The sequence below is a fragment of the Cotesia typhae genome, unplaced genomic scaffold (genome assembly GCF_013202065.1).
Source record: "Cotesia typhae breed Kobodo isofemale line unplaced genomic scaffold, CoteBio_Ctyphae contig_30, whole genome shotgun sequence".
Taxonomy (NCBI): domain Eukaryota; kingdom Metazoa; phylum Arthropoda; class Insecta; order Hymenoptera; family Braconidae; genus Cotesia; species Cotesia typhae.
This window is the reverse complement of record NW_027423739.1, coordinates 49,873-70,400: the sequence shown is the minus strand read 5'-3', so window position 1 is coordinate 70,400 and position 20,528 is coordinate 49,873. Positions and strand designations below refer to the sequence as shown.

The 20,528-nt window shown below is 29.8% G+C and overlaps 1 protein-coding gene across 1 annotated transcript; it reads right to left on the bottom strand.

Annotated features, from left to right (window-relative positions):
• Nucleotides 1–13,470: 13,470 nt before the first annotated feature.
• Nucleotides 13,471–17,033, bottom strand: LOC141526036 (uncharacterized). The gene is made up of 4 exons (XM_074240767.1): nt 16,981–17,033; nt 16,260–16,384; nt 14,706–14,907; nt 13,471–13,673 (listed from the first exon to the last, which is right to left on the bottom strand). Exons 3-4 carry the CDS (start codon nt 14,818–14,820, stop codon nt 13,471–13,473), a joined length of 318 nt encoding a protein of 105 aa, XP_074096868.1. The 5' UTR covers nt 14,821–14,907; nt 16,260–16,384; nt 16,981–17,033.
• Nucleotides 17,034–20,528: the final 3,495 nt, after the last annotated feature.

Here is a 20,528-nt window from a genome sequence, read left to right as displayed (position 1 = left end):
TTTGTTTGTTCCGGTTTTATAATCTTAAATGCATTGAGATCTCAGACTGAGCATCTAAGTAAGGGATGTGACCTCCCTAGTTATTTTCTTATTTGGTCTACGGACAACGAAAAATTATGACGGTCTTCGATATTATACAGGGTGTCTCAGAAGTCGTGAGCCACCGGACAGGGTGTGGTAGAAAATTGGATTCTGAATAGAAAAGTCCTTTACCATTTTTCGATCAGACCCATAGAAAAATTACTACAAATTTATGAAAATAGACCAATGAGGAGCGCGGTTTAGCGGCAGAACGGTAGGCGCAAGAGCGAGCGAGTGGAAGCGCGACAGGCAATGAGTGCGCGCTCGCTTGCACACGTGTGATATCATTGCTCAGTTATAGCGGGATGCCCGCATGCAATAATAATGATCAATGATACTCCTGTAAATAAAAAAAAATTAATATTAGAAAAATCATCCCATAGACAACCCCATAAAATAAAAAATGTGCGATTTTTTGATAATTAAAACTCAAATTTTCGGTGTCACCGAAAAATGAAAAAAAAAAAAAGCCAACAGTCATATTCAATGATACCCCTGTAATTAAAAAAAAAAAAGAAAAGTTATAAAAGTACCCCATACACTCTGAGATACAGCCCCATAAAGCCAAAAATTTGCGATTATTTAATGATGAAATTCAAATGATCAGTGTGCACTTGAAGTTAAAAAAAAAAGCAATAAAAATAATCAGTGACACTACTGTAGACCAAAAAAATTGAAAAAAAATAAAAAACTACCCCATAGACAGGGAGATACAGCCCCGTAAAGCCGAAAATTCGCGATTATTTAATAATGAAATTCAAATGATCAGAGTGCACTTGAAGTGAAAAAAAAAAAAAGCAATAAAAATAATCAGTGACACTACAGTAGGTGAAGAAAATTTTAAAAAATAAAAAACTACCCCATAGACAGGGAGATACAGTCCCATAAAGCCAAAAATTGTGCGATATTTCAATAATTAAAATAGAAATTTTCGACGACTACTCAAAATTTCAAATAAAAATCTAGGACTAATAGTTAACTATACCCATAACAATCAGAAAAAAATTAAAAATTACAAAAACCACCCCATAGACACTAAGATACAGCCTAATAAAGCCGAGTATTTCGGGATTATTTAACATAAAAATTAAAATATTCACAGTGCATTCGAAATAGAAAAAAAATACCAATCAAAATTGTCAGTGGTACTTTTGACCATCAGACAAATTTAAAAAATTGTAAAAACACCCCATAGATACCGAAATATGACTTGATAACGCACAAAAATCGGGATTGCTTAGAAATTAAAATTCAAATTATTGGTGCCCATTGAAAATCAACAAAAGAAACTTTTTGTACTTATCGATTAAACTCCTGTGTATCGAAAAAATTATTATTTAACAAACCACCCCGCAAACTCCGAATTATGATCCCATTAAGCTGAAAATTTCTGATTTTTAGTAATTAAAATGCTACTTCTCGGTGTCCGTTGAAAATAAATGAAAAGTATGAAAACTCATTTTCAGATATACTCTTGTAAGCAAAAAAAAAATAAGATTTGAAAAAAACACCCCATTAACGGCGAGATAGGACCCCATAAATCCGCTACTTTGTGATTTGTTAGTAATTGAAATTGAAATTCTTGGTGTCCATTTAACAACAACAAGAGAAACCTATTGTACTTTTAAATTACACCCTTAAAAACATAAAAAAACTTAACTCTTGAAAATCCACCGCATAGACACTAACAAACATCCAAATAAAGCCAACAATTCGCGATTTTTCAATAATTAAAATTCAAATTTTCATATGACACCGAAAATTTCGATATCAATCCACAAAAAATCGATAAATCGCGGCTTTATGGAGGCGTATCTTGGGGTCTATGGGGTGAATTCTTGAATTTTGATATTTTCATTTATTAAAAAGAGTAAATTGGAAAGTGGAATGAGTTTATGCTCTTTATTTTAAGTGGACACCGAGAATTTCAATTTAAGTCAATTAAAAATCGACAAATAGCGACTGTATGGGGATGTATCTCGGTGTCTGTGGGGTGGATTCTAAAATTTTGATTTATTATTTTATAACAGAGATAACATTAAAAAGTACAATAATTTTCTTTTACTTATTTTGAGTAGACACCGAGAATTTCAATTTAAATCAATAAAAAATCGAACAATTGTGGCATTGTGGTGTTGCCTCTCGGTGTTTATGGGGTGGATTCCAAAATTTTGATTTTTTAATTCATAAAAAAGGTTAAACTGGAAAGAAAGATAATTTTCTTTGAGTTATTCCGAGTTGACACCGAGAATTTCAACTTAACTTCACAAATAATGGAGAAATCGCAGCTTTATGGGGGTGTATCTCAGTGTCTATGAGGTGGATTCTTAAATTTTGATTTTTCAATTCTTTACAAAGGTTACATTGGAAAGTACGATAATTTTTTTTAAGTTATTTTCAGTGGACACCGAGAATTTCCATTTAAATCGATGGAAAATCAAAAAATCGCGGCTTTATAGGGTTGTCTCCTGATGTTTATAGGGTGGATTCCGAAATTTTCTTTTTTTAATTCATGACGAAGATTGAACTGGAAAGTGGGATAGTTTTCTTTGGCTTATTTTCAGTGGATACCGAAAATTTCAAATTAAATAAATGAAAAATTGACAAATCGCGGCTTTATGGGGGCGCATCTCAGTGTCTATGGGGTGGACTCCATAATTTTGATATTTTTATGTATGACTGACGTTAAATTGAATAGAAGGATTATTTTCTTTTTGTTATTTTCAGTGGACACCGAGAATTTCATTGAAAGTAAATTAAACATCGACTTATCGCCAGTTTATGGGGGTGTATCTCGGTGTTTATAGGGTGGATTCCATAATTTTGATATCTTTGTGTATGACCGAGGTTACATTAGATAGGAAGATTATTGTAATTCTGTTATTTTAAGTGGACACCGAGAATTTCAATTTATGTCAAATAAAAATCGACAAATCGCGAGTGTATGGTGTTTTTTTCAAATCTTATTTTTTTTTGCTTACAAGAGTATATCTGAAAATGAGTTTTCATACTTTTTATTTATTTTCAACGGACACCGAGAAATAGCATTTTAATTACTAAAAAATCAGAAATTTTCAGCTTAATGGGATCATAATTCGGAGTTTGCGGGGTGGTTTGTTAAATAATAATTTTTTTCGATACACAGGAATTTAATCGATAAGTACAAAAGGTTTCTTTTGTTGATTTTCAATGGGCACCAATAATTTGAATTTTAATTTCTAAGCAATCCCGATTTTTGTGCGTTATCAAGTCATATTTCGGTATCTATGGGGTGTTTTTACAATTTTTTAAATTTGTCTGATGGTCAAAAGTACCACTGACAATTTTGATTGGTATTTTTTTTTTCTATTTCGAATGCACTGTGAATATTTTAATTTTTATGTTAAATAATCCCGAAATACTCGGCTTTATTAGGCTGTATCTTAGTGTCTATGGGGTGGTTTTTGTAATTTTTAATTTTTTTCTGATTGTTATGGGTATAGTTAACTATTAGTCCTAGATTTTTATTTGAAATTTTGAGTAGTCGTCGAAAATTTCTATTTTAATTATTGAAATATCGCACAATTTTTGGCTTTATGGGACTGTATCTCCCTGTCTATGGGGTAGTTTTTTATTTTTTAAAATTTTCTTCACCTACTGTAGTGTCACTGATTATTTTTATTGCTTTTTTTTTTTCACTTCAAGTGCACTCTGATCATTTGAATTTCATTATTAAATAATCGCGAATTTTCGGCTTTACGGGGCTGTATCTCAGAGTGTATGGGGTACTTTTATAACTTTTCTTTTTTTTTTTTAATTACAGGGGTATCATTGAATATGACTGTTGGCTTTTTTTTTTTTTCTTTTTCGGTGACACCGAAAATTTGAGTTTTAATTATCAAAAAATCGCACATTTTTTATTTTATGGGGTTGTCTATGGGATGATTTTTCTAATATTAATTTTTTTTTATTTACAGGAGTATCATTGATCATTATTATTGCATGCGGGCATCCCGCTATAACTGAGCAATGATATCACACGTGTGCAAGCGAGCGCGCACTCATTGCCTGTCGCGCTTCCACTCGCTCGCTCTTGCGCCTACCGTTCTGCCGCTAAACCGCGCTCCTCATTGGTCTATTTTCATAAATTTGTAGTAATTTTTCTATGGGTCTGATCGAAAAATGGTAAAGGACTTTTCTATTCAGAATCCAATTTTCTACCACACCCTGTCCGGTGGCTCACGACTTCTGAGACACCCTGTATATGTATATATATCCAAAGTAAATAATGCTGTGAAGCATTATTAGAAGTAAATATATATATATATATATATATATATATATATATATATATATATATATATATATATATATATATATATATATATATTACTTCTATTTAGAAATATCTATGAGAGGCTCATTCTGAAAGTTTATTAATCATTAAGTCCTTAAAGGTCAATAAATAACGGCAATGAGTATTTTCGGTTGAAAGGAAATCGAAATTTCAATGATAAATTTAGATGTGTTTAAATCAATTTTCTAATTAATTTCTCAAAAATAATTTTAATTAATAAAATATTACAATTTAAGGGGACCCGGTAGTCTAGCGGCCTAAAATTTAAGTTATTTTAAAAATTTTATTCCTATATGAAGGGAATGACCTATGCTTTCAAATTTTTTTACACTTATTCTATTATTTATCAACTACAAAAAAATAAAAATCAAGACAAAAAAAATTTTTTTTTTTAATTAAGAAAATGGTGCTGAAGTCCCCCTCTCAAAAGACAATGGACCTGACTGGTGGAAGTAGATTGATCTCTCCCTCTAATCTGAGATTAAAAAATTGACTGATTTTTAATTAGTAGAAGGATAGTTATCGTCGATACTACAATGAAAAAAAAAAAAAAATATTTGACAAAATTGCACGTAGTTTAAAGTAAAAATCCGAAATTAATTTTCAAAAAATATTTTTGACTACGCGCCATTTTACGAGAGGGGGACTTCAGCACCATTTTTCTAATTAAAAAAAAAATTTTTTTTTTTGATTTTCATTTTTGTGTAGTTGATAAGCAATAGAATAAGTGTAAAAAATTTGAAAACATTAGTCATTACCTTCACATAAAAATAAAATTTTTTTAAATAACTTAAATTTTAGGCCGCTAGACCATCGGGTCCCCATTAACGTTTCTCGTTTCAAGTTATACTAAAAAAATTTTCATTAAATTATCGTTTAAAAACCAATGAAAGATGTTTTAATAGCAAATCTGATTAAAAAATATAAACTTATTATTAATTAAAAATTTTTTATTTAAAAATCCGTGGGCTGCTTGATATCAATTAATTTTAATATTTGATAGATATCAACTATTGTAATAGAGTTATTATAAAAATATCGTAGAAAATACCTGTAAATAATTAAATTGAAAATAAATTAACTTTATTCAAAAGAGAAGTTATTAAACCAAAAAAATCATTTTGAAGTGTTTCATTGTCTTGAATAAAGTTAAAAAATTTTGAACTGTAAAATTTTTATTGGTCTATAAAAATTTTATTTGATTCATAACCTTTTTTCATCATTCAATACAATAGAATTATTCAGAATTACTTCCATGTTTCAAGATTTGTATCGAACCAGGTAAATTTTTTTTCAATCGATTGATGTCAATTTTTATAGAAAATATTATTTGATTACTTTTTCATATAATATTCTTACGAAAGAATGAAGTACTTACCAACAAATACATTATGTTTCGGCTTTTTTGATATGAAAGTGTTTAATTGCTTATGATAACTTTCTAAGAAATTATTTGTTCGATTCCGTAGTTTATAAACAGAAATCTGCTCTGCCCCTTCTTGCTTCAACCATTGCTTTTTATAATAATTCAGGTAATCTCTGAAATAATCGCCAAAATGGTTTAAGCATTCTTTTTCAATTTTTTCGTAAACACTTTCAATGAATTCAGCTGGTAACAAAGCAAGAAGTTTTAATCGGTTCAAAACAATGAAAAGTTCCGGGCGTTCTTCTTTAGAGTTATCCTTGTCTATTAATTTCTTATCCTGAGCATTTTTGATCAAGGCCTATTAAAATAGAAAATAAAGTGTAAGTATCTTTTTGTGATTACAAATATACACAAATATAACTTGTGTAATTTTTTGGGCCCTTCGAGCGTGAAAATCGAATTTTTGTTCGGAACATCGCTTTTTTTTTTTTAACTTCCCGCTAAGAAAATTGAAAATTTTCGAAAATCGGGAAGTTATTGGTTTCACCCCGTTTTTCGAAAATCGAGTTCTCATCAGATCTTGACGTTTTGAGGTCCTAGAAAGCTTCCCTGAATGTTTTCGCGATGATGTCCGTATGTCTGTGTGTGTGTGTGTGTGTGTGTGTGTGTGTGTGTGTGTGTGTGTGTGTGTGTGTGTGTGTGTGTGTGTGTGTGTGTGTGTGTGTGTGTGTGTGTGTGTGTGTGTGTGTGTGTGTGTGTGTGTGTGTGTGTGTGTGTGTGTGTGTGTGTGTGTGTGTGTGTGTGTGTGTGTGTGTGTGTGTGTGTGTGTGTGTGTGTGTGTGTGTGTGTGTGTGAGTAAACATGTAAACCTCCTACAACTTTTGGACGATTTGGCCGATTTCATCGCGGTTAGCGCAGTTCGAAAGAGCTTGGGCATAATCACATTTTGAGTACAATTTGGACCAATTGCGGCCGGTAGATTTTGAGAAATCTTAAAAAAACCCCGAAAAATTAGCGGGAAGTTAAAAATTATTTCTAATGTGGTTATTTTGGAATAACTTTTAAACGGCTCTACCGATCGATTCTAAAAACAAATCAGCTTTCAACATAAAAAAACTACGTCGATCGCCACCATGTCAGTGAAAATCGGTTGATTCGTTTGAGAGATATCTTGAACAAAAAAAAACTGAGAAAAATGTTTTTTCGAAATTACTTTGAAATTCCTAGTTTGATTAATTCAAACTTGACGATTTTTCACGAGGCTATAAAAACTACGTCGAATTCCACCTATCGTGTAAAAATCGGTTAATTCATTCAAAAGTTATTGCGTCTTGAAAATTCAAAAAATCGTGTTCGATGAAAATTTTATTAGACTTTTGAGCTCGAAGAGCTCCAAAGCAGAGAAAAGCTATCTCTTTGAACTCGGAGAGCTCATTGTTCTGGCATCAAATAAAAAGATTGGAATAATTAAACTAACCTGACTATAATGGAAATAACAGGTTTTTGTTTTAATGCCAGGAAAAACCTCTTTTAGACTATTTCGTAATGCAATTTCATAATCAGTCATGGAATATTTTGGCCTGAAATTTTTGAAATGCTCAGCCAGAAATTGAAATACTCGCAAATAACAATCAGTGCTTTTGTTGTTCATAAGAACCCAAGTGCAAGGTATAGCCTATAACAATTCAAAGAAAATTCCAATTACTCGTTAATAATTTATGTTCAAATATTGTATTGTACGTAATTTTAATTTTTACTAATTTAGTATCCCGTCAAATAGCTAAAAAGTATGTTTTGTCAGCGCCTTAAGAACGTATATCAAGCTTACGCAAAATAATATTTAATAATCACAAAATTTTCATCCAAAATCAAATGAAAAATTGTGAAGTACCTTTTGACAATCGTTATCAGTTCGTAATTGAACCATAACTGTCATCAATTGCCCATTATGCACATGCAGATCAGGAAATGCGTCAAAAGTCGCGTCAGTTGAAATAACTTCTACGAAAGGACTAATTTCTTCCAAGCAATCTGCATCGTACATAAGAACAACAGTGGCTTCCTTCACTTCACGCTTGCTGTTTTGGACTGGAAATGTTAAAAGCTTCGCTATTAATTGCATTTCCTTATGCAATCCATATTTTAATTCTTCGGTGGAACTTTCCATGCTTCTTCCAAATTCCATCAAATTATTCGAAGCTAACTTAATATTAGTATTAACCGGATTTTCTTTTTTAATAGATCGCTGCACCCTCTTACGTAAAGTACACAACGATAGAGATGATGTCATTTCAGGTTCACTGAAAAAAAAAAATAATGTTAAGATTCATTACTTTCAGATAATTAAAAATTAAACTCTTATAATTTATAATTCCGGATTTGTTGTTATCAGGATTTTAAAATGATTCATAAAACAATAAATATATCAATTATTTTCGGTTGTATCTTTTGATTTTATACTAAGCCAATTCCTTATGATGACGTTTTATTAAGTTATATGTCATCAAAGTCATATTTAACGCAGACAATCGATTTTATAGCTATACACATATTTTAAAAAGTGAAGAGAAAATATCACCTATAATCAAATTCTTTAATGGTTAAAAGTTGGAGAAAGATTAAAAAATTTTAATTTCAATTGATTATATAACACAAGTAAAAAGTTAATAGTTTGGACACAGAAAGAGATTAATTTCATTAAAACACTGACAAATTATAGCACAAAATAGTAAGAATGTATGAAAAGTTGCATACTTACTCTCGTTCCAAAGCTTTCACAACTTGTTTCGGTTTTACAAATGGTAAACAAGAAAATAGTCTTAGAGTTTGACAAAATTTAGTGTCATCAGCCAACTTAAGATTTCGACTATGTTTGTGACGATATTTGTTAGATTCTTTGAATTTGTTGTCAATCATAACACCACCACCATTGCACCGCTTTATCTTGGAATTATCATAAATACATTTAAAATACCTAAACAACAATTTAATGAGAAAAAATTAGTTCCTATTGGCTGAATCGACCATAATTTGTAGTTCTATTAATATTTTATAAATTGATTATTGTAAGGAATTTAAAACTTAATAATAACCACATTTTTTTTCCTAAACGTTCATTGAAATATGAATTTTTTAAATGATAAGAATATCCAAAAAAGGACCATTTCTGTCGAGGTGCACGCTTTATTTTCACCATTGCGAAAAATTTTAATTATTATTACGACTAATAACCATAAAAATTGTAATTCCAAGGCAAATGTAATCAACTATTATCATATATATGAACAACAAATTGACTAAGACATTACATGACTAACTTCATTACAGATATTTGCTCAGGGTCTATTTTAAGAATAAATCACATAACAAAAAATATGGTTGTCACCGAAATAAAAAATTTTTAGAAATTTTTATGAGTGAACTTAGCAGACAACAGACAATCGAAAACTTTGACAATCGATATCTCAGCGAAAGAATCGAATTTACAAAAATAAAAAAATGGAGTCATCAAAGCTTGGATATTTACAACGGTATTTATTTGTATTTAAAAAAAAAATATTTCTTGGACAAGGATTTATAAAACGAAATTTCGACGAATGCTCCAATCAACAATTTCTGGCGGGGAAATTGAAAATGAGGAATAAAATTACAATCGGGTATAGTAAAATTACAAAACATATATAGCTCTGTGAGATTACTAATTTTACAAAACGGTTTTGTTATTTTACAAATATTTTTAGATTAGCTGAGTTTGTAAAATTACAATACTTTCCTTGAATTTTACTTGAATTGAAATAATAAAAAAGAAAGATTTGATTTAATCTTTGTTAACATTTTATTTTTATGAAGCGCTAACTAGATTTTGCATCTCACGTAGACCAAATTTTTACAACTCTGATGATATAAAGTGATAATAGTATTTACCCTAATTAAGAATCGAACGCGAGCCGCGCGCTTGCCAGACCGATACCTAACGTCCTACGCCGTACGACCGATAGGTGATTTAACATCTCATTATTCTTATAAGCTAATCCTATGTGGTGATTGAGCTTTACGGCTTATTATTTATTATTTACATTATTTGTGTTATTTAATGCTGTTCATTGATGAGAAATAACTAACTTTTACATTATTTATAATTCATTGAATATTATAAAAATTAAAGTCTAACATATACTCATTCAAATATATTGATTTCGAAATAATCGCTTGAGCGTAATATTAAAATTTATAAAAGATAAATGATGCCTCGAATTTATTATTACAAATAAACAACCATAGACTTAAAATTAGTAAAAATAAATATGACGAACATTGTTATTTTTTGATACATTAGTCTCATTCTTGTAAAACTGAAAAGTATTTTTTTTTTAATTGGAAAACAGTGAAGTAGAATTACAATTCATTTAATATAATAAAAATTGTCTGGTAACATTACATTGCGCTGTGTAATTTTACAATGAAAATTGTAGAAATAAAAAAAAACTTGTAAAATTTTTTATGAGATTATTGTAATGTAAATTACAATATTGTTTTGTGATTTTATATACAATTTGCCGAATCAGATCACAAGTAATGTTTGCAAAATTAAAAAGCTTCTTCTTAAAAATTAACGAACGGTCCTGTAATATTACAATGCGTGTTAGGTTTGTACATGAAGATTGTTAAATTACAATACATCTGACTAGATTTCCTGACAGGTGTTGGAAAATTACATTAATTGTATTTTATTTAGCATTGCTATACACTGATTTGTAATTTTACTTACCCTGATAGCCAAGTTGGTCGCAACTTTCCCGCAATATGCTGCCGCAACTTGTCACCAAGTTGGCAGCAAGTCTTGAAAATGCTCTCGGTTGGTGTCAACTTGTTCACCAAGTTGTCAGCAAAAACTACTTCTGAATTTTTTCACATCAAGTTAACGACAAGTTTCACAAGAAATTGGGCGACAAATTGCGGCAGTAAATTGGTCTTCTTTTTCTCAGAAACTTGTAGCCAACTTGATGCCAACAATTACAAATTCAGAACTTGACCGCAAGTTGTCACTAAGTTGGTGGCAACTATCTGACACCAACTTTGTTGGTTTGAAACTCTTTCTATCAGGGTATTATTTGTTTTGTAATTTGATTGTAATTTTACAAAAATTTTTAACAGTGTATGAGTCTCAAAACAGCCAATGGCTATTAACCTCCAACAGTAAAATTTAACCGCCAATTGACAATTCAAATAGCCCAATTGGCGGAAAATTGCCCAATCTGGCAACACTGCTATGAGATACCATTTTTAGTACACACAAAGTACTGTCTTTTTCTATGTAACGTGAGCAGCATGGTAGTGACCTCTATCGAATATTTCATTGCTATGCACAATTTCGATGTGATATTTTCTAAAGGTTATTCTATTCTATGTGATATTCTATTGTCATTATTGAAAGACATAAACACTGCATAACCATTCTCAAAGATTTAATTTCATAACATTCTATAATTTTTTAACATTTTTTGACAGAAGAAGGATTTATACATTTTCATAAGTATTTAATTTCAAAAATTGAAATTAATTTTTTTTTAAATTAATCAAGTTTATTTATATATTGTCATGGCTAATTTATTCTTTATTAACCAAGAATTTTTTAAATCTGAAGATTTCGACAATGTTGTTAAAAAATATCAAAATGAAACCCAATATACTTTGGGTAAATACGATTCTCGAACCATGGAGACTTACTGTAGAAAAAGTGGTAAAAATGTTGATGATTATCCCAATTTATCACATTATTATTATTACATACGTTGCTCAAGAGGAGGAAGTTATGTCCCAAAAAGAAAATGCAGCGTTCATTCCCGAAATGTTAAGTAAGTTATTATTTTTTTATTATCATATTGGTTAGACTATACTCGCACTCGACCGACTTTAATCCCCGTGTAAAAAAGTTGCGGGATTCCGCCGGTAATCCGCAGGTGATCCGCAGGGGATCCGCTGAATATCATGTGGAAGTCATATTTTGACACAAATAGGAATTATAAATGCATTCCGGATGAATTCCGGATGAATATCCAAAAATAATATGGAAAGAAAGTTAGTGATAGATTGTAATGGTTTTATTATAAATCGAGACGTAAAATAAGAAATATTAAAAAAAAGAAATTAGCACTAACAAAGTAATATTTTGAGCTATTAAAAAAAAATTAATTTTTAAATAATAAATTTGTACCGAATTTTAATGAAGAGTTATCCGATTGTTGATAAGCTTCGGTATTTTTGCCCACTCCTTTACCGGTAGGGAAGTTGTATCACTCTTCCCTGTAAGAGGACCATCTCGTCATGACAGATTATTACTTCAGGATACTAAGAAGAAGGAATTTTAGAAGAGGAACTAGGTCTTTTCCATCACGACATCAAAGAGCTTATTTGTAAGAGACTGCATGATTGAGCGTACCCCGAAAACAACGAAAATCGAAAGAAAAGCAATATTCGCCACGTTACGATGAACCATTAGGCTCCCAACATTAAAAATACCCTGCCTATTTAAATATTTATCATTTTTTGTCGGAATATCAATGGATTTTAGGCTGGAAAGTATGCAAAAAAATCAGGAAGACGGTTGACCCTAAAGGCCATCCCTGCAACTTCCCGCTGAGCCCATACCTAAACGCTTAGAATTCCACTGATTTTGTTCTTGAGCCCTCTAAGCTCAAAAACATAATTTTTGTGTTCGTCACAAAATGACGAATAGTATATTACACTATTAGGGCAGAAAGTTTGAGATTTCTGCACTGCGCGCCATGATCATGGCGCGCAATTCAGAGCTCTCAAACTTCTGCCCGTATAGTGTATACTATTTTTTTTTATAGCCGGTCGAAAGTACGTAAAATATTTAATGTACTTCACTGAAAAAAAATTGATACCTGCCCCCGACATTTGCGGCACGAGCGAAGCGAGTGCTGCTGGTCGGGGGGAGAGGGGGAGGGAGGGGGGCAGGCATCAAATAAAAAAAAATTAATTTAAAATCAAATAAAAAATAATTAACAAAAATTCTTTTTGAAAAATTTTTAGATTAAATAAAACTGGAATTTCTTGAATTCAACAAACATAATAAAGATTATTCTCGGTTAAAAAAAAAAAAACGAGCATATTATCTGAAAATTAATAATAATCAATAAAAATCAAATTAAATAGTTGTCACTGCGAACATTTTCTAAATAATTCATTAATTACATAAAGTTGATCCATTTTACACACGTCACTGTCAAACTGAATCTTAGTACAGTACAACCTGGTTATAAGTTACATCGGATGATCTACCCACCCTTACGGCAGTTATATCTTTATCTATATCTCCATTTATACTTAAAATATTTTATGTAAGTAGAAGAAAGAAAGAAATATATCCAAGTTGTATTGTACAATAAATAAACTGGTTAAACGATTAAACATGACATTTTGAATCCTTGAAAAGAGAGAAACTAAATAGTATTACTAAGTAATGAACGCAACAAGAACATGTTTTATTTTCAAAAAACTTGAAAACAATACAGTTTTTTAAGTTAATTAATTATGAGTCATTGCAAGAGAATAATAAAATACCATCAACATTTTGGGCTTAGAACATTAACCAAATTAACATTGAAAAATATCAATATGTAGAACTTTTAAATAACAAAAAAAAAGTGAGAAATTATTGCTTTTAAACATCATTTTCAGGTTCGCTTCCATCATCATTTTTATTTTTCTTATTAGCATGATCTTCATTTTGGTGTTTAGCATCATTTTTATTATCGTTGTTGCTTTTTAAACTCTCACGAATGGTGGAAAGCATCTTTCCGACACACTTTTTAAATTCTGCCGCATTTAACTCTCGGCCATTTGCAGTATGGATCGTCACATATTCTATTGAAAACAATTATGATGAGATTTAATGAAGTGATAGTTCGTATCGTTAAAGTAGGGTAGGGCGGGACTAGTTGATCGTAGGGGTAAGTTGTGCAATCGAAATATCTCGAAAACTAAGCAACTTACAACAAAAGTGTAAATGGTGAAAAAAGGGTTACGAGAGGAGAACACATCGCGCGAAAGTCAACTGCCGTCCGATGTTTAGACTAACTGACAAATTTTTTCTTTTTTATTTACATAAAAAAAAAAACAGGTCTTCAGAATTTTTCTCCTAAACTCGCTTAAAAATGCTATTTTGTGATCACGAAAGTATTCAAAGATGACTTAATGTTTGCCCTTTCGATTATATATGATTGTTTATTTTTAATTCTTATCATTCTTTTATAATCTAACTTTTATTTTGTTGCCTCAATTGGGGCTAGTTGAGCAAGGCGCTGACTGCGTGTTAAACCAGCCCTACTAGATTTTCGATATTGAAAAATGAAATTTTTCTTCACTAAATTAATAATTATCAATTGATTTGTACACGAGATGATTTAATATAATGTGTAAAAATTAAAATAAATATATAACATAATTATAATTAATATTGTTATGTTTATAACTATTATTACAATCATAATTATACGAATGTAGAATTATAATAAATTAAATATTTGCTAGTTAATTACAATTTTATTTTGTTTTTATATCATTCAATACAGTCATTCCGTTTATTTTAGCCATTGCACAACTAGCCTCATACTCAACTAGCCTCACTAGTGGGGCACCTTGAGCAATTTGGAGCATTCGCGTATTTCCGGGAATAACTTGAAAATTTGGACTCGGATCATTTTTGTGTTGCTAGACTATTTGAAGAAGACTAAATTACGAACCTAACAGTATATGACTTGATTAAATCCGATACATCCTCTTAAAGTTATGGAAGGTCGAACCAAAAGGTGATCAACTAGCCCCGCCCTACCCTATTCTTTATAAATTCTAGTACAGACGTAAAAAATTCAGCAACATCATTATACGTGAGCTTACCGAAAATAGCTTCAAGATATTTTTCAGGCATTAGTTCTCGTCCTTTTGTTTTAACGATCGTCATCTTGGCTAACTCTTCCGTACCAACAATTAATTTGAATAATTGACGAGTCATTTTTCTTGGATTTTTTGTATTACTTTCCGTAATTAGATCCAATTTAAATCGATTTACAATTATCCCAGATTTTTCGACTAATTCTACCTATTAAGATATAAAATAAATTTTTAAAAAATTATTTGTTTGCTCCCTTTCCAAACAAAAAAAAAAAAATACAACATATTTAGGGCTGATTTCATTTGACGAAATATATTTATCTTTGAAATTTATTCTTGGTCAAAATGAAAAAGAAAAACATTAAAACGGAAATAATCAAATAAAAAAACTGAAAAACATCTGGAGAATCATTCAAATATTTTACGATTTCTCCCGAGCCCAAAAAAATCACGAAGAATGAAAGCCTACAGAAAATAACTAAGTGGAAAAAGGTCGATTTTTGCGAAAATAATTCGGAGGGAATACCACTGTGACAGTCGAAAAAAGAGGTGATTTTCTGAAATTTTTTGATAGGAAAACAAAGGAATTTGGGGATCAGATTTTTTTATTTTATTAATGGTACATTAAAGATTATTACCTTAAATTTTTATTAAAAAATTTTTAATTATTACAAAGTTATTAACAATCTCGTAGAGCACTAGATAAAATTTCCCCCTTCATGGTCGGATCGATAACTCAAAAACGTATCATGTGAATAGAAAACCCCAAATTGCTTTTTAATCAGTAAGGATGTAGTTATCGTTGCACGTACGCCATTTTGAAAATTTTCTCATTATTTTCAATGTTTTTTTGCTTTAACCCGGCTAAAAAAATTTTTAAAATCAAAATTTTTAAAATTCTGTACGTGCAACAATAACTACATCCTTACTGATTAAAAAGCAATTTGGGTTTTTATTTTCAGATGATCGTTTTTGAGTTATCGACCCGACCATGGGGGAATTTTCTCCAGTGCTCTACGAGATTGTTCATAACTTTGTAATAATTAAATATTTTTAATTAAAAATCTAGAGTAATAATCTTCAATGTACCCTTAATAAAAAAAAAAAAAAAAACCCGATCCCCAAATTCCTTTCCCTGTCAAAAAAATTCCCGAAAATCAGCTTTTTTTTCGATCGTCACAGTGATGTTTACTCTCAAAAAGTATGTAACACTGACTCTATAAAACGAGTATACCGACGTATAATGCACGTTTATTAAATTTGAGCTCTTTATACTTGGGCTTTTTATAAAATAATTGTCTTCTAAAAGTAAGATCTATCAGTGTATTCGTAAATAAGTAATAGCTAAGCATGCAAAGCTGTCCTCGGAATAATGGTTATAAAACTTAAAGAAGACATAAGTATCTTGACGGAAAAATTCGCAGATAAAGATATTTTTGAACAAATATCCTTCCACATTCAGATTAAATTAACGAAAAAATATTCACTATAGTTAAACCTGCAAGTCTTTTAATAAAATATATTTAATTAAAAAACTTTCGATAGAAATCAAGTTCAAACCTCCTTTGCTTTTGGCTTTTTGTCCTTCCGATGTTTGTTACTCCTGCTTTTACTTTCACTTCTGCTCCTATTCTTACTCTTTTTTTTCTCATGCCATTTCAAAAATTCTTCGAAAAGTTTTTTACCTGTAAAATAGTTAAAAATTCAATAATAAAAATTGTCAAAAACAATTAATACAGCTGACTGTTAATAATTCAAAAATAATAGGATTATAAAAATTAAAAACTAAAATTTTTCCAATTCTACTGATTATCTCCTTAACTCTTTCAACGTCCCTTGAATTGGAACTTTGATAATTTTATAAATAAAATATACAAACTAACACCAAGTATTTAAGTGCTTCCCTCATTCATTATTAGAGGATTTTGAGGCCACAATGGCATAAAAATCAGCAAATTTCTTATCCTCCACAATATTCCCGAACCAACACTTGAGTTAACTGCTGTGTCGTTAATATCCTCTTAAATAAAGTAAATATAATAAATATAATATAATGAATCTTTCAGTTCTTCGCTAACTGATTTTCAGAAAATCTTTGCGACCTGTAAATATGTAAAAATCAGAGGCTCCCTAGGACAACTGGAACACCTCTGTATCTATCCTTTTCTAATTAGTTCACAAATCAATTTTAGTGTCTCGAATTATTAGGTCAGCTATATTGATTATAATACATAATACCAAATAAATTTATAGAAAAAAATAATTTGTAAATGAAAAATACCACTTAAGTTATCGCTAGTGTCACTTGAATCATCGCTTGAACTGGATTTTTCTCTTCTTAATTTTTAGGTTTGTGAGATCGTTGACTAGATTCTACTTTTTATCAGCACCAGTTCCTTTTCGTTTGTTGCATTTTTTTCTAAAAATTTTATTTAATAATTATATACTTAGAAGTAGTTTAACCATGATATTAGGAAAAAACTAGAATTAAAATTAACTTTATAAAATTTAAACTCAAAGTAACGTTGAGTTGAAAAAATTATACGAATTAATGTGGGCTAATTACATATATAAGCTAAATAAATTATAATTAATTTTTATTACCGCTCGATTCAGTATCAGAAGAATAATCTTCAATTTGCTCTTGATCTTGGTGATGTTTTGATCCCTGAGAACCAGTCTGTTCTTCATTATCACTGTGAATTGATTCCATCGTTGAACGTGTTTCTGCCTTGCTGCTTGATTTAATTTTATTGAGTATATCTATAAGTATAGAAAATAATTTATTAATAAATTTAAGGTTAAACTTAAATAAATTCTTTAGTTTCATGATTGCTTTTGAATGTAATTTTATACTTCAATATTAACAAAAAATAAATTCATCACGAAAAACTTTTTTAAAATTTATCCAAATAAGTATACCGGTTTTTTTTTTTTTATATTTTTAATATAATAATAAAAAAAATGCTTTTCATATATACTAAAATGTCAACTGTTTGTTTAATTGTGATTTTTTTTCAAATCTAAAAATTATGATTTTTTTAAGTTTGTCGTCCAATTATTGGATTAATTTTAAGAAAAGCAATTTTATTAGTCGAAAAAAATATGAAACAGTAAGGTCACCATACTTAAATTGCATTGAGTTTGAAAAATTATAAAATTCAAAACAAAATCAGTAAACTAGTATTAACCTTTATCACCTGTCGGTCTACCATCAGAAAGACGTTCATTGGATTGATCTTTATCTTTACGATCTAGTCGTTTTGATCCATGAGCAACAGTCTGTAATTGACCATCAGTAAGAACTGCTTTTTGGGTTGTTAACGGTGTTGGCCTTAATTGATCTAGCACAATAAATACATTCTTACAGATTTGGCAAAATAAAAATTTGACATAAATAAAAAAAATAAATAAATCGTTAAAATAATCATAAAGATTTTCATAAAGTCATACTAAAATATAATCTTAATTTGAAACAAAATTTGATATTTCTCTGCACAAATTTAAATATTGATCTGATTACTTTGAAAGTATAAATAAAAAAAAAAATTCTATTAAAAAAAAAGTTGCTAATTGGCAGAATCTAAAATATTTTATACTTATTAAAAATTAAGTAAAGTTGAGATATTAAAATGATTAATTTTGATTGTAATTTAAGTTATTTACCATCAGTCAAATCATCCTTGTTGCCAGTGCAAAAGATTGATTGCTGATCAACAATTTTTGCGTCAATAGGATTCGGTTCTTTGTCTTTTTTACTTCTACCTTTTTTTCCCACATTCTTAGCCTCAACTCCTGGTTGGACTGCTTTTTTCAATAAGTTTCCCGCTTCATCCACCGTCTGTTTATTTAAATATTCCTCGTCATCTTTTCAAAAATAATTATTTAAATTAGTTATTCAAATTCATCAAAATTTATTATTAGTATTATTAATAAACTAATATTAATTAAATAGAAATTTTGAACATTTCATGGTTTTAAAATTAAAATTTTTTACTTACCATCTTGTAATAGTATCCCAGACAGCAAGCAAGTCAGAAAGATTTCTGGAAGATGTCTTTTTAAAGACGTCTATAAGACGTCTAACTATGACGTCTTAACGATCTCATTTTTCAGAACTCTCAACCAAGAAATCTTCGAGAAGTCTTTTTTCTGACTTCGTAAGATGTCAAAATTATGAACTCTTTAGGAAGTCTTTTTTCTGAGGTTTAAAATGTTAAATTTGGCGCATGCGCATGGTGGTACAACATGCAAATTTTTTTCGCTTTATTATTTTTCTTACATAACCTACAAAACATATGTTTATTTACATTCCTCACAGTAGTGCGGAATCTGCAGCTTATCTTTAACTAATTATTTATATAAAGTCGATATAATTTTTTAAATTAAATACGTACTGAGATTGTGTGATTGTATTATACGTATAATCTTAGTTAAAAATAAAAACATACTTGATCAATGTCAATATCAGTTAAGTTATATATTCTATTGGGAGACTTACTGATATTGGATAATTATCCAATGATTTGAATCATCCCTTTATTTTTCAGGTAACGTATAAATAAATTTTTTTAATCAATATAGATGTGATTTCTAATTTTTAATTAATTAAAAATATTTTTGAGCAGGATGTCTTACAGAAAACGATTTCAAGAGTTATCTAAAAGCCAGAAAAATCGACGATTAAAAAGACGCTGTCAACAATCAATTTTAGAGACTGTTTCATGTGCAAAAAATTTGATTAATGTTCACTCAAGTGACAGTGATCCAGACAGTAATAATGATAAAGAAGTGATGAACGATAATGATCATAGTTGTGATGATTCTAATTTTAAATCCGCTGAACCAAATACTGCTGAAATTGCTGATATTGTTAATTGTAATAACACAAATAATAATAATAGTTATGGTGATAATAATAATACTACTACTACTACTACTACTACTACTACTACTAGTACTACTACTACTACTACTACTACTACTACTAATAATAATAATAATATTGATATTAATGTCTTAGAACCGATTCCCAGAAATATTGAAAAATTAACTTTAAACCAAGAGCTATCTCACTGGAAATGTCAGTTTAATATCACTCAAGCAGCATCAAGTAACTTACTAAGTATTCTTCGAAACGTAAAATCAACAGAAGATTTAAAAATCTTCCACTAGATAGTCGTACGTTATTAAATACTCCTAAAAATACCACTGTTCGCTCTGTTCCTCCTGGAGAGTATTTCCATTATGGGTTGGAAAAAGGATTAATTAATCAACTGAAAGTTATCGATATCAGTCAGTTCAAAGACGTTATTCAGATCAACGTGCACATTGATGGCTTGCCAATATCGAAAAGCTCGACAAGCCAACTTTATCCAATATTAGCAGAAATTTATCCAAAAGTTGCTGTACCTTTTGTTGTTGGTTTATATCATGGTCTAAGTAAACCAGATGACTGTAATGAATTTCTCATGGATTTTATCGAAGAGTACAAAATTTTACAAGCTACAGGTTTCCAACATTATTGTCACAAATTCAAAGTAGTTATTAGGGCTGTAATTTGCGATGCACCTGCAAGATCTTTTGTTACACTTACAAAAGGCCATGGTGGTTATTACGGCTGTGGTAAATGTATTCAAGAGGGTGAATACAATGATCATCGGATGTTATTTCTTGACATGAATTCACCATTACGTACAGATTCAAATTTTGTTGATCGAATTAATAAACATCATCACTTAGGAAAATCAAAATTAGAAGAATGTGGTATTGGTATGGTGTCTCAGTTTCCAGTGGATTACATGCATTGTGTTTGTCTGGGAGTATCAA

Coding starts and splice junctions, on each gene's coding strand:
- LOC141526036 (XM_074240767.1), bottom strand. CDS start 14,820: ATGACTCGTCAATTATTCAAATTAATTGTTGGTACGGAAGAGTTAGCC. Junction 13,674..14,705: donor ATATCTTGAAGCTATTTTCG/GTAAGCTCACGT, acceptor TGTTTTCAATAG/AATATGTGACGATCCATACT.